This window comes from Mirounga angustirostris, unplaced genomic scaffold (assembly GCF_029215605.1).
Source record: "Mirounga angustirostris isolate CCGP_5_RB_7025 unplaced genomic scaffold, mMirAng1.0.hap1 SCAF_6, whole genome shotgun sequence".
NCBI lineage: Eukaryota > Metazoa > Chordata > Mammalia > Carnivora > Phocidae > Mirounga > Mirounga angustirostris.
The window spans coordinates 118,297,106-118,312,417 of record NW_026991714.1 but is presented as its reverse complement, the minus strand read 5'-3'; the positions used below and the strand labels follow the sequence as shown (position 1 = coordinate 118,312,417).

At 40.3% G+C, this 15,312-nt stretch overlaps 1 protein-coding gene across 1 annotated transcript in view; it reads left to right on the top strand.

Annotated features, from left to right (window-relative positions):
* LOC123846656 (zinc finger protein 883-like) overlaps positions 1-14,731 on the top strand; it is a 52,203-nt gene extending 37,472 nt beyond the window's left edge. The window contains exons 2-6 of the mRNA XM_064594981.1: positions 3,288-3,570; positions 4,433-4,491; positions 9,107-9,283; positions 9,510-9,636; positions 11,274-14,731. Coding sequence (XP_064451051.1) covers positions 3,492-3,570; positions 4,433-4,491; positions 9,107-9,283; positions 9,510-9,636; positions 11,274-12,949 — 2,118 coding nt within the window. The 5' untranslated portion in view covers positions 3,288-3,491 and the 3' untranslated portion in view covers positions 12,950-14,731. The remainder of the gene's footprint in view (positions 1-3,287; positions 3,571-4,432; positions 4,492-9,106; positions 9,284-9,509; positions 9,637-11,273) is intronic.
* The last annotated feature ends 581 nt before the right edge of the window (positions 14,732-15,312 follow it).

Here is a 15,312-nt window from a genome sequence, read left to right as displayed (position 1 = left end):
TAGAGATGGGGTACTTAACGATTTACGAGGCTCTACGGTGGGCTCTCCCACTTGGGTCAGTCAGTCCTAATAAGTCTCTTGAGCTGCAAATGTCAGTGACCGACCACTGTGCACACTAGAGCACCAGTCAGGCACCAGTCAAACTTCCCACCTTTATGCAGGTGGACATTTACCTCTGCAGATAAGGCTTTCTCAGAGGTTGGAGTCCGTGCCAGCACCTTATGCTTCTTGGGGGTGTTGGAACACTGAAGTCCCTGAGGAGGCCTGGACTTCGATGATGAACAGATTAGCTAAGTTAAAGGCTGGTAGTGCACTGAGCCACTATGCCTGTGTATCCACAGAGAAAACTGTTACAAACCTTATATGCAAAATAAAATTCCACCAATGGTCCAAGTTGTAGGCTGTAGTGCTTGCCCAGTAAAACACTCCCCCAAAACACATCTTGCTACATTTTCACTGACTCATGAACAATAGCCAACAGGATGGCAGGGTGCTTCAGTACCTAGCAGCAGGATCAAGTCCTAAGCCCCTGGGGGGTCACACATTGTGATAACAGATTGTATAGGATCCCTTACTCCTGTTGTCACCCATGTGGACTCCAGTGGAAAAGGTCCCTTTGACAATGAACATCACTGAAACCAACAGATGTTAGTTTAGGCTGATCAGACCTGAGCCATCCAGAGAAGACCATAGACCTCTGGATATACCATCACACAGGATGAGCGTCTATATTCCAGTACTGAGACCAAAATCAAAGCTTAGTGATTCAGCCTAGGGAAGCCTGACAAATGTGCCTAGAGTGCCCATTCCACATGAATGGTGTACTAGTTTCCTAGGGCTGCCTTAACAGAGCACCACAACTTGTGTGGCTTAAAACAACAGGCATGTATTCTCTCACAGGTCTGAAATTATACTGGAACCAAACCAGTGTTCATCTGCCCCATACAGAGCAAGCCAGTAAAGATTGACACTGAGCTTCGGCAGTGAAGAAAGATAAGCTATTTATTGGTATGGTGCATCCCAAGAGAATGGGAAGCTAATGCTCAAAGTCTCAAACTTACAGGTGACACCTTCTAAGGGCAAAATTTGGGGGAGGGGTTTCCTGAGAAGGTGGATGCTATTGATTGGAGGCCTAGGAAGTAATGTTAACAGATAATAGTTACTTCTGGCGCCACTTCATCTGGTCCCACAGAGGTCTGTTCTATCTCAAGATAGAGATGGAATCTGAAAAATATCTTTTTTTTTTAAGATTTTATTTATTTATTTATTTGAGAGAGAGAGAATGAGAGACAGAGAGCACGAGAGGGAAGAGGGTCAGAGGGAGAAGCAGACCCCCCGCTGAGCAGGGAGCCCGATGTGGGACTCGATCCCGGGACTCCAGGATCACGACCTGAGCCGAAGACAGTCACTTAACCAACTGAGCCACCCAGGCGCCCCTGAAAAATATCTTTATATATGTTAGAGATTTCATTAGGTACATCTGGTGATTATGTGTTTAGGAGAGTGCTAATCAGCTGCTTGTATCTGCTTGTGTGTGCTAAGCTAGTGGGGTTGCTTTCCTTCATGTTCCTTTGAATGATACAAGCATTCCTATCTCTTGGTCCTGGATCTGTGTGTTCCCTGGCTGGTCCAGCTGCGCCTGGGAGCAATATGACCCCTAGTGTTCATTATTTCATCCGAACTAACAAGATGGATGCCCGCTTCAAAATCAAGGTGTCAACAGGGTTGTTTCCTATTAGAGGTTCTAAGAGGGAATCTGTTCCATGCTTCTCTCCTAACTCCTGATGGTTTTTGGCAGTCTTTGACACCCATTGGCTTGTAGCCATATCCCTCCAATCTGTCTCCACATTCACAAGGCATTCTCCCATGCCTCTGTTTCCTCTCTTTGCTCATAAGGACACCAGTCATCAGAGCCCACCCTAATCCAGTATGACTTCATTTTAACTTAACTAATGACATCTGCAAAGACCCTATTCAAAAATAGTCACAATCTGAGGCTCTTAATGGACATGAATTTGGAGGCAAGGAGATACTATTCTACTATTCTACTCAGGCCAAAATGAACCATTTTATATTGTAACCATATAGTTCACGGTTCCCTAGTGGTCCCTGACATGTTCTTTACAGCTTACTCTCTCATAATTCCTTCAACAACCTCGCATCACACTGCATCATTTTGCAATGCCCTGCGGGCCAGAAAGAACCAGGCCCAGCAAACCCCTGGGAGAAGCCCTGAGAGCACCTCTGCCCTCCGGGGGAAAACTCTGCAGACGAGGCGTGGTGCCAGGGCTTATGGGAAACGTAGTCCTACGTTTCCTCGTCTCACACGGCGCAGGTTCAGGGAAAGGGTCTTCCATGTTCTCCGAGGCTGCTTGTGCGCATGTGTAACTTCGGTCTCCAGGTGTTTTCCGCGGGTTTCCCCGCCCCGCGGAGGAAATCCTGGAGCGTTGCGGGGGGCTGGCGCTGCGCAAGTGGGGGCGGCCGGTGAGCCCAGGCCAGATGGGCGAGCGCCCGCGGGGGCGGCCGAGGGGAGGGGGCTAGGCGAAGGCGGGTGGGGGCGGCCTCGGGGAGGGACGGCCGGGCGGGGCGCGGCGCTTCTGTCCCGTGGGGGCCGCGGGCGTCCAAGTGGGGCCGCGGCGTCGGCGGGGCTGCGGGAAGGGGGCGTGAGCTTTGGATCCAGGTGGAGCCGGGTGGAAGCTGGTTTACTGCTGGCAAGATGACGAAGATGGGTGAGAGTAGGTTTCTTCATGTGTAAAACAAGATTATGTGCTACGTGGGGTTCTGAGGATTAAAATTTTTTACACATGTTTTTAAAATAGCATTTTCAGTTTTAACGTTCGGAGCAGAGCTTAGTTAATATTAGCTGTTAAGGTTTTTGGAAGATATTTTTCCTTTTCGTTGGCTAAATTTTATTTAATCCTAATAACGGCCTTTAATGTAACTGTTTTCTGTCTTGGCAGACAAGAAAACTGAGGCTCAGAGGGCTCAAGTGAAATACTCAAGGTCTCACAGTTTGGTAGACAACCCTGTTGAAAACCCTCGTATTTCTCACAGCACCTTCTTTAGGGCCCAAGGAAACAACCCCAAAGTGTGTGAGCACTGAATCTCACCTTGTGGTCATGTATTTTGGGATTTCTTGGCATGTCAGAACCCTTGGATCAGACTGCATAATTTACTGCACTGTCCAACTTTCAGCATCCTCAGTGGCCTTAGAGTTTAGGCAGATAAGTTCTGTGAGATTTTGATCCCTGAATCAAACTTCTAAATAAATGATTTTGTCTTTTAAGCCTAGGTTCCCCCTCCCTTGGAAGAAAGCAGCTTTTATGAAGTAAGAAGGAGGAAGCCCCAGGAACAGGAATCTCACCTTGAAGGTCACTCCTTGGACCTCAGACTTCTCAGCCACAGCTTTTGAGCAGAGGCAGGATACTCCTAGAAAGGAGCAGGTCCTGGGTTTGCATAGTCCGCAGTAGCAGTTCTTTATTCTGCTCAGAATGAGCATTGCCCCGCTATCACCGCATCCAGAGCGCCTCACCATGATGAAAGGTCTGGACCAAGCTTCAGGAAAGATAGGTGAGTAGACACTGGGTGGTAGGTAAGGGGCAGGTTGTGTGGAAAATATTAATTCATTAAAGGGTTCATGTCTGCATGGTCTGCAGGGAGAGATCCCTAGGCACAACTGAAGAAATTCTATCTCCAGCCTTTAATAAACTTGCCCTGCCTTCAGCCTCCACCCGCTTTATCTAGATTTTGAGCTGCTCTTCTATGTCCCTCTAGGGGTATGCTGCCAGTCCATCTACCCTGATTTTATAGAGGCATAGAATAGGGTCATCTGTGTCTGCTTAATTTCAGAGCTGAGAAACCTTGACTCTGGGTATATAAGTAGCCTGCCCAGAGTCACCAAGTTTGTTAGAGGCAGTGCCAGGACCAGAAAACTGTCCACGAGGTAAGTCATCCACCAGGTTCTATCGCAGCTTAGTTAGAAACAGTTTTTAAAGTAAGCCCGTCCATGAAGCAACCTCATCTTTTTCTGCAGAGTGATTTCTCTAACTCTTAAGGGTAAGCAACTCAGTAGGAATGTAAGTAAACAAATATCTTGAGTATTTTTCCTACAACATTGATAGTGAAAAATAAAGATTTGTCTTTTGATATCTTTGTTAAATTAGTACTGGATTGGTTCTAAAAGAAAAATGAAAATTTTAAATCATTAGGAAATAAACCCAGTGAAAAATTGCTCAACCAGGCTCTTCAGTTCTGTCAGAGTCACACATGTGAATTCTCCCTGCACATGGTTCTTGCTGACTCTCGGGGGCCAAAGAACTTTTTCCTACAGGGTAACATTTAACTGTCTGGTGGGCATGGGGTTTTAGGAGATGAATCTCAAAAGTCTATAGCAGCCAAATCTCACATGACCTACTGTTTTCTTCTCCCATAGCTGTACATTCAACCTTCTCTGTACTTTCCCAAAAGGAACAGAAAAAGAACAAATCCCAGGTGAGCTGTTTTTCATTTCTCACATTGTTTTCCATTGCATAAAACAATGAAGATAAAAATGATAAAAGCTGTCAAGGAATACATAGAGTTAACAGATCGAAAACAAGGAAAGGTCAGCATGTTAATTATGTGGAGATAATTATAATTGTTCTTCCGTTAGTATATATATTACACGTTATATTGTGTAGCAGTAATTTTTATAATAATAATTATTGCAAATTTATCTTTGATACTCTGTCCAAAAGGAAAATGCTTTGCCTTGACCATAAAAATAAAAGTAATTCTTCACAGAACACAAAGATTTCCTGGCCTGAAGTCTGAAAAAATTCTGTCTTCCTGAAAGTAAGATAGTTGACAATCTCAGTTAACAAGTCTGAGATGAATGCTGCCCATCATCTTCACCTCTGATTGTTCTTTAGTGGGTGCAGAGAGCAGAAGGCCAAAGCATAACTTAGTTGATTCAAGTTGATGATTTTTTTTTAAGATATATTTATTTATTTGAGAAGGGAGGGGCAGAGGAGAGAATCTCAAGCAGACTCCCACTGAGCATGAAGCCCCACGTGGAGCTCTATCTCACGACCCTGAGGTCATGACCTGAGCCAAAACGAAGAGTCGGACAGGACACTTAACTGACTGAGCCACCCAGGTGCCCCTCAGGTTGATGATTTCTTTTGTCTGCTTTACAGTATTGTCCTTTTCCTGTTGCCTTTTAGCAAAGCTTATCCTCATGTGATTATCTTTGGTCTGTTATAATTCTTACCTTATTATTTCTTGACTGATTTCATATTCTGTGGATTTTTAACTATTTCAAAGGATGCACAACCACTCAATTTGAAATTCAAATGCTGAATGTTGTGCTTGTTTAAGTGAGAGCTATTGCTGGTCAGATATATTCTTACTGAGCAAAGCAAATTGTTGATTTTCTGTATGGTTTTTGCAAAGAGTTGGTATACTCGTTTCCTGTGGATACTATAACAAGTTACCCCAAATTTAGTAGCTTAAAACAATAGAAATTTATTCTTTCAGTTCTGGAGACTAGAAGTCTGAAATCAAGGTGTTGTCAGGGATGTGCTCCTGCTTAAGCTTCTAGAGGAGATTCCATCCCCCATCTCTTCCATCTTCTGGTGGCTTTTGGGAGAGAGGCAGGAGATAGAATGGAGAAAAAAACAAAGATGAAGAAAAATAAATATTTTGTAAGCCCTTGTATCAGTGTTCCCCAGAGAAACAGAACCAATAGGATGTGTGTGTGTGTGTGTGTGTGTGTACAGATAGCATATAATATAGACACATGTAAATACACATATGTATACATTCGTTTTATGGAATTGGTGCATGTGATTGTGGGGCCTGGCAAATCTAACCAGCACACTGGAAACTCAGGACATAATGCTGCAGTCTTGAGGCAGAATTCCTTCTTTTGGGGGAAACATTAGTTTTTGCTCATAAAGGCCTCTAACTGTTTGGATGAGGCCCACCCACATTATTGAGGGTAATCTACTTAAAGTCAACCCATTGTAGATATTAACCACATCTATAAAATACCTTCACAGCAACACTTAGATAAGTGTTTTATGAAATAACTGGATACTGTAGCCTATGAAGTTGACACATAAAACTCAACCAACTGAGCCACTCAGGCGCCCTTGACACATAAAACTAACCATTACAAGTCCTATAAGAAGATAACAGTGATCTGTTGTGTTGTATGTATGTGTTGTATGTATACGTATATATGTGTTAATATAAATGGGGTGTATGTATGAGTAAATGCATATATACATATATAAATAAATATGTGCATTTTTATGATCATGTGACTAGTAAACAGTACTTGGCTGGATCGTTTTTATGCATGACATGAGATTTCCTTTTATATTGGGTATTTAACTCTTTAACATTTATTGTGCTCACTGATGATGTTTAGTTTTAGTTCCTCCATCTTTATTTGTATTTTTATTTATCCCATCTTCTTTCCTTTCTTTAATTTTTCTCTGTCGATTATATTTCTCCCTTCCAGTGGTTTGAAAATTCAGTATTTTTTTCCATTGGTTCTCCTGGAAACAGTTAACATAGGTTTATATTTGTATTTTTTCCATCAACATCAAGAATTTTTATTTTCTAGACCTGACCTGATCTTTTGCATGTTTTACTGTCCCTTCCTCCCACATCTCATGTTTTATAGAAGTGATCAGAATCGTTAAAATTTTAATTTTTTTAATTATTTTTTTAAAGATTTTTATTTACTTGAGAGGGAGTGAGAACGAGAGAGATCACAGAGGGAGAGGGAGAAGCAGACTTGCTGCTGAGCAGGGCGCCCGATGTAGGGCTCCATCCCAGGATCCTGGGAACGTGACCTGAGCTGAAGGCGGACACTTAACCAGCTGAGCCACCCAGGCGCCCCAGAATTGTTTTTTAATATAAATTTTTTAAAATCCTTTATTAACAGGTGCAGTATTTAGACATGACTAAGTTATCTGGTTATTCTCTGTAATTTCCAAGGTAGTTGGATTAAAATGTCTATAGATAAGAGGAGGTCAGTGAGCTAGCACCTTGATCTTGGACTTCCAGCCTCCAGAACTGTGGGAAAATAAATTTCTTTTGTTTAAGCCATCCGGTGTGTGGTAGTTTGTTATGGGAGCCTTAGCAAACTAATAACATATGGTAATTATATTTTTAATTCTTTGAGAACACACCATACTGTTTTCCATAGTGGCTGTACCATTTTATGTTCCCACCAACATGCACAAGAGTTCCAGTTTTTCCACAGCTTCACCAACGCTTTTATTTTGTTTGCTAATGGGTGTGAGGTGAAGTGACGTTCTTTTGAGTACTGTTAATCTCCAGTGTCTTTAAAAACAGTCGTTTCCTATTTTTGGAATCATAATAATTACATAGTTTTGTTTTCTTCTTACTCACTTTTTCACTTCATCTGGTGCATGTCTTTTGTGTTACCTGTTCTTAAATTTCTAGTGAACCTTCATTGTCCATCTATATTTATATGTGAAGATTTGGTTTGATTCATGTAGGTAGCTATTGTGAGTTTATTCAGAAATACAGAATGCTGTTCCTTTATCTGTTTTCTCTCCTCAGGGAAAGAACTGACTTCAAGGATTTATAAAGGGAATTGTTGGAAGGATATAACCTGGTGAATTTCCTTTCAGGTTATCAGCAGGGAGTATATAGGCAACTTCAAGAGACTATTGATTTTTGAAGTGGACATTTCCCATACTGTGGATTTAGACCATCATGATCTATCTCATCAAAGACCTGCCTTAAAACAAAACCAGTATCCATTTTCTTTCTGGCTGACTTGGCCATTGCTAGAGCCCCTGAAGCATTTACCTAAAACATTTTTTTTAATCTGATTTATCCTTAAACTATCAGCTGTGTTTATACAGAGTGACAAATGCCAGAGTGGTCTGACACTCCTTCAGTTTATTCCTCAGCCAATCAATCAGCACACTATCCACTTTGAGCTTAGATGATGGCCATATATACTATATACTGAATGTATGCAGACACATACGTGCCACCCATAGGCAGTTCTCACTTTGCACTGTCGTGTGGGGCTATAAAAATGGGCACATACACTGAAACCATGCAAAGCAATCTTAATCATGGGGGAAAGTGGTAGTTGTTCTGTGATGTTTAAATATCTTTAAAAATATTTGTCAAAACATTAAAAATGTGTATAAAAATGAAAAAATACTATAATATTTAGTACTAAGTACCTCTTCATTAAGATCCTTTGGGTGTAGATCTAGAGTGTCTCAAATGGAGGCAGTATTAACATTCCTACAGTCAGGTATTTCTTCTAAAACCCCATTTATATTTGACTTGAATTTCACTTCTAATGTAATCACGTCTCATTTCTTTGCTGCTCTTTCATCTTTGTTGGCCAGTTCCCTTTTGCAAACCATTCAACTATTTTTGCAAAATGCCGTATTGCCAGGAGACAAGGAGGGAACATGTGTTTTGTTGTTTGTGTGTGGACTAAGTAACAGATGTGCAGTGATCAGTCGCTGGTGGACTTTGAAAAAAAAATGACATGGCTGATAATTATTCATGGTGTTTGTTATTTATGTAGTGATTTGTAGATTGAAGAGCAAGCAGCAAAGTTTGTACTTTATGTGATTACTCAGAGTTACCATAGTAACTGAAATCTGACAGTGTTGTTGGGGGACTGTTGTTACTTAACTAAATAAATTGTGGTAACTGAAATTTGTGCATGTCAGGACCATACAAAGTATGGACTACCTGTAGAGACAGACATTCAGACATATATATATATTGCCACAGATTTGTGCCAATTTGATGCTTAAAAGTTTTCCTCTCTTAAAAGGGCGAGTCATCAAATACTTTGGAGAACTCTTGCCTAAATGAACAATGCCAAAATAACCAGATTAGGGCATTTTATATCTTTAAAGCTCCAAATTCAGTTCTCTCTTGATCTTATGCTATTATTTAATCCAGTTTGCATCCATACTAGATTGTAAGCTTCCTGAAAGTAGAAACAGTGTTTTATGTCTTCTAATATCCACAGAAACTAGGACACTTTCATGTATATAACGTATCTTATGCTTGTGTGTATTTGTGTGTGTTGTTTTTTTTTAAGATTTTATTTATTTGTCAGAGAAAGAGAGAGTGCACAAACAGGGGGAGCAACAGGCAGAGGGAGAAGCAGGCTCCCCACCGAGCAAGGAGCCTTCTGTGGGACTTGATCCTAGGACCCTGGGATCATGACCTGAGCCGAAGGCAGACGCTTAACCGACTGAGCCACCCAGGCATCCCTGTATGTGGTTTTTATTATTATTATTATTATTATCATTATCTATTATTATTTTATATTTCTCTTTTTCCTTCCACATATAAAACCAAACAGGGACTATGCTAAGTCTCCTGTATAAACTTTTTCTAATAACCTCAATAGTAAACATAGTGAAGGATTGCTTCCTAGATATATTTACTCTGTCATATAGTTTTGAGCACTTCTGATTGATCAGATATGTGTGTTACAGGGATCAATTTCATTTGAGGATGTGACTGTGAACTTTACCCAGGAGGAGTGGGGTCAACTGGACCCTGATCAGAGGACCTTGTACAGGGATGTGATGTTGGAGAACTATAGCATCTTCATCTCATTGGGTAAGCAAAACTTTCCTGAGTAATATCAGCATGTCCTTTTGTTGTTATCAAAGCATGTGGATCTTTTTTTTTTTTTTTTAATTTATTTGCCAGAGAAAGAGACAGCGAGAGAGGGAACACAGCAGAGGGAGTGGGAGAGGGCAAAGCCGGCTTCCCGCCAAGCAGGGAGCTCCATGTGGGGTTCGATCCCAGGACCCTGGGATCATGACCTGAGCTGAAGGCAGACACTTAACGACTGAGCCACCCAGGTGCCCCAAAGCATGTAGATCTTTTGTAGAGTTTAATGATACTTAGGTTTGGACAGCCAGGAATATTGTTTTCTCACTTCCCAACTGAAAGATGCCAGTGGATTCCTTCACTGTGCAGCTCCTGAAGTTGGACCTTGGTTTTTCTTCTGAGTTCCTAAAGCCAAGCAGCTTTTCCTATGTCCTTTATCATTTTTCATTATCAGGACATTGCATTACCAAACCAGAGGAGACCTTGAAGTTAGAGCAAGAAGGCACCATGGGTGTTAGAGAAAGAATTTGCAAGCCAGTATTACCCTGATGAGTAATCCAGGGGAAATTAGATCCCAGGTGGTTGTTTCAAGTATGTGCATCTTTGGAGTGTTTTTAAGAAGCTCTGTTTGGAAGCGACTAAGGATGCTTAGCCTGCATACCTAAATTCACCAAAGATACACTCTCACACATATATGTTCTCTTTTTCGATTGGCTTTTTAAGAGTTTATTCCCTTTTATTTGTACCTTGAAATTCATTCCCATGTCATATTAATATTTTATGTTGGTTAGTCTCCTTCCTCTAGCATTCTCAGCTTCGTATTCCCTTCATTTTCAAGGACTTCTTTTGTTTTTAGGAATTAATAAATTAGTTTAACCAGTATTAATTGAGCATTTGCTCCATGCCAGTCATGTTTTAAGTGAAAGAGATAGAGCAGTGATGAAATAAATCCCTTGATCTCATGGAATTTGTATTAGCAGGAGAGAGATGCAGGAAGCTGATTGCCATGAGAATTGAGAGTAGAAGCAAGGAGACCAATTAGGAAAAATGACACCCCGTAGACTAGGTTTGAGGTAATAGAGTGTGCATAGTGATGGAATTCGGGCTATCTCTCGAAGGTAGGATTAACAAAATCAGCACCTAGATTCTAATTCATTCTCTCTGAACTCTTTCATTCCTCGGGTAGTTTTTTGGAAGAACAATCTTGTCTACCTGTTCTCCATGTCACATTTACTATATAATTTTTTAATTGAGTACATCTTACTGTGAATTCCACTCATTGTGATTCATCCACTCTTACTGAATCCTTTATTTTCTATTCTTTGTGTTTATTTTACCCCTTCTGTCCATTTTGAAATATATATTCGTGAAGGACCAAATAAATATGTGCGTTCATTGCCAATTTTACTTTCCTCTCTTCCACCACCATCACTTTGTTTGATTGGTTGGTTTGTTGTCACCTCTTTCCCCCAACTCCTCAGAAAAGTAGAGGGAATGGAAAATGCTGATTTGGTATTACTTTTATCTCAAAAGACAGTCTCTGAAACCAAAGAGCTGGGTGTATAAGGGGTATTTGTGTATTAGCCCAATTTTATTAGAAGTAGTTTCAGATTCATAAGGTATGTTTTTCTTATTTCTAGAAGAATTGAAAGTTGATGGCATAATAGAGAGCAAAGAAAACCAAGACAGACATTTATGGCAAGATGCATTTATCAATAACAAAAAAGTGATTATGGAGAAAGAGAATGTATTAAGAAAAACATTTAATCTGTATATAGACTCTGTTCCTTCCAGAAAAATGTCCAGTAAATATAATCTAGATGGAGTCAGTTTAGAAAATACGTCGAAGTTAACCACTAATAATAAAAACTACTCAGGAAAGAAATCCGATGATGCCAATGGGTACAAGAAATTGCTTCCTGATATTAATCATGAGAAAATTCATACTAGAGAGAAGTTTAATGAATTTAATAAAAATGAGAGCATCTTCTATCATAATGAGGATTTTATTCAGCAACAAAAGATTCACACTGTGGAGCAACTGCCTGAATATAATGAATGCATTAAAACCTTCCACAATAATGCTCTCTTCATTACACATAACAGAACTCACACAGGAGAGAGATCATGTGATTATAATAAATGTGAGAAAACTTTCAGGGGTGAGTCAAACCACATGCTACGTCAGATAATTTACTCAAGGAAGAATCACTATAAATTTAATGAATGTGGGGAAAGCTGTGATAAGTCAGTCCTTTGGAAGAAACATCCTAGAATTCACATGGGTGAAGAGTGTGAGAAATACCACGAGTGTGATGTATGTGGGAAAACCTTCCTCCGGAAGTCAAACCTCACAATACATCACAGAATACACACAGGAGAAAAACCCTATAAATGTAATGAATGTGGGAAATCCTTTTACCAGAAGTCAACCCTCACTGTACATCAAAGAACTCATACAGGAGAGAGACCCTATGAATGTGCTAAATGTGGGAAAAAATTCTACCAGAACTCAGCCCTCCATCAGCATCAAAGAACACACACAGGGGAGAAGCCTTACAAATGTAGTGAATGTGGAAAATCTTTCTCCCAAAAGTCAGACCTGACTGTGCATCAGAGCTCTCACACAGGCGAAAAACCTTATAAATGTAACAAATGTGACAAGTCCTTTAGTATAAAGTCAAAACTCACTGTACACCAGAGAATACACTCAGGGGAGAAGCCCTATGAATGTAGCAACTGTGGGAAAATGTATCATATGAAGTCAACCCTCATTAAACATCAAAGACTTCACACAGGGCAGAAGATATATGAATGCAGTGAATGTAAGAAGACCTTCTGTGGGAAGTCAGTTCTCCTTAAACATCAGAGAACTCATACAGGGGAGAAACCTTATGAATGTGTAGAATGTAGGAAAACCTTTTCTGAGAAGTCAACCCTCAGTAAACATCAGAGAATTCATACCGGGGAGAAACCCTTTGAATGTAACAAATGCGGGAAGTCATTCTGCCAAAAGTCACAACTCGTTGAACATCAGAGAATTCATACAGGGGAGAAGCCCTTTGAATGTAAAGAATGTAGGAGAACATTTTGCCAGAGGGCATCCCTCAATGTACATCAGAGAACACACACAGGAGAGAGGCCCTATGAATGTAATGAATGTGGAAAATGTTTTTATGATAGTTCGACCCTCACTAAACATAAGAGGATTCATTCAGGGGAGAAACCCTATAAATGTAATGAATGTGGGAAGACCTTCAGCCACAAAGCAACTCTCACCACACATCAGAAAATACACAGGAGAGAAACACTGTAAAGATGGATGGTGAAACCGTCTTGCTGTAACTCAGAACTGTTGGCCTGACAAAGTATATCCAAGGAAGTAACCCTATGGTTGTAATGAATGTGGGAAGTCCAACCAGAAGTCAGCCTTCAATTTACATCATAGAACTCACACAGGGGACATCCCTGGCAGTGTTTTTACCAAACTGGGCACAGAGCAAGTCTTTATTTCTCTGCAGCTCTTGCATTCAGGTGGGATGATGTGCATGAGAGCTGGCCAATGGGCTGTGAGTATAATGATGTAATTCACTTCTGGTCTGACACATAATGGCCTCCATGGCAATTCTTTGTATTCTCTGTTCTCTATGGAGTAGGATGTAGAATGCCTTCTGTTGAGAGGTCAGCACTCACTGTGTGTTGATGAACTCACAAGAGTAGAAATCTCTGTCAACATCTTTTTTTTTTTTTAAGATTTTATTTATTTATTTGACAGAGAGAGCAGGAGAGGGACAAGCAGGGGGAGTGGGAGAGGGAGAAGCAGGCTCCCCACTGAGCAGGAAGCCCAATGTGGGGCTTGATCCCAGGACCCTGGGATCATGACCTGAGCCGAAGGCAGACGCTTAACGATGGAGCCACCCAGGCGCCCCTCTGTCAACATCTTGATGTTGAGAAACCTAACCCACAGATGAAACTGGCTGTAACTGAAGAAATCAGAGTTAAGAAATCTTGAGATTGCAACAAATTTAAAAAAGCCTTTACAAAAAGGCATTATCTCATTGAACCTCAGGTAAACTAATAGACTAAAACCGTATAAGCACATGGTTTCTGAAAGCTTTCAACAAAACATACTTTATTGTATTTCAGAGAATTATTACTGAGGGAAACTGAATTTAGAAAATACAGAAATTTTTTTCTTTAGAAAAAAGTTTTAAGTTGTAACAGGAAATACAGAGGCCAAGTATGTATTTTTCACATTTAGCACAACTCTGATTTTAAGAAAGCTGCTCTGAACAGTAAGTTCATTGTACTTACCACCATGAAATGTGTTCATTAAGAAAACAGCCCCATCTCTGAATATCCTCAAATGTTTACTTGGGGAACCTAAGTAGGTTTGAATGTGCCAAACCCAACTTAGATATAACCCGGGAACTGTGTGTGTAGTAACGTTCTTTACCTTTACTTCTAGTATTGATTGGCAACCGTGGTGCAGTGCAAGTGTTGGCAAACCTTTTCTGTAAAAGGCCGTACAGTGAATACTTTAACCTTACAGGCTACCCGTGCTTTTTCTCACTTTCTTTACAACCTGTTAAAAATGTAAAAAAAAAAAATCATTCTTAGCTCATGGGCCATTGAAAAACAGGCTTGGCCACATTTAGCTTGTGGAGCATAGTCTGTGGACCCCTGATATAGTGGTTAAAAGCATGGACTCTGGAACTATACTTGCGAGGCTCAGGTCCCAGTTCTGCTGCACATTAGCTGTGTGGCCTGGGGCAAATCCCTTAACATTTGTTCCTCGGTTTCCTTTTTTGCAAAATGATGGTACTGACATTACGCCAGCACATGGAGTTCTCGTAAGGACTAGGTAAGTTCATGAATGTAAAGTACTAAACCACTGTATAGAATGCTACAAGTGTTAGCTGTTGTATGACTGGCAACAGATTTGTTGGAGCTTTTACAGGCTTTTGATTACCTACTCAGCAGCTGTTCCTCACTCCATGCCAGTAGAGGATTCAGGAAATGAATGATGATTGATCTAACCTAATTTTTTCCAGCTTATTGAGGCATAATTGACAAATACAATTGTAAAATATTTAAAGTGTATAATGTGGTCATTTATATATTGTAAAAGGATTCCCCCATCAAGTTAATTAAGGCAACTGTCACCTCATATATTTACCAGCCCCAGCCCTCCTTTTTGGTGAGAACATTTATTTGGTGAGAACATTATTTTTTGGTGAGAACATTTCCACTCTCAGCAAATTTCAGTTATATAATACAGTGTTACTAACTCCAGTTAACCATGTTACACATTAGATCCTCATGGTCTAACCTAATTTTGAAAAATGTATCCCGATTAATGATTCATTTGAAATAAGCATCTGACTCAGCTCTGGCCAGTGAAAAACTCTAAAGAATATTCAGTGAAATACGGGAAAACAGGATTTCCCAGTGGTTAACAAACATTTGATTTAAAAAAAAAAAAAAAAGCCCTTTGATTTTGCTGGATATTTTTATGTTTGGATGTGATACCTGATTGTAGTTTTTAATCCTAAAGTAGTATCTGAGTTTGGCAGAACACTAACCTGGGAAGAGGTTTAGTCAACAGTGTCTTTTGAGCAGGTGAATCAGCCAACCCTGGAGCTTCTTTATATGAGATATATTTTTGTCTAATTATAC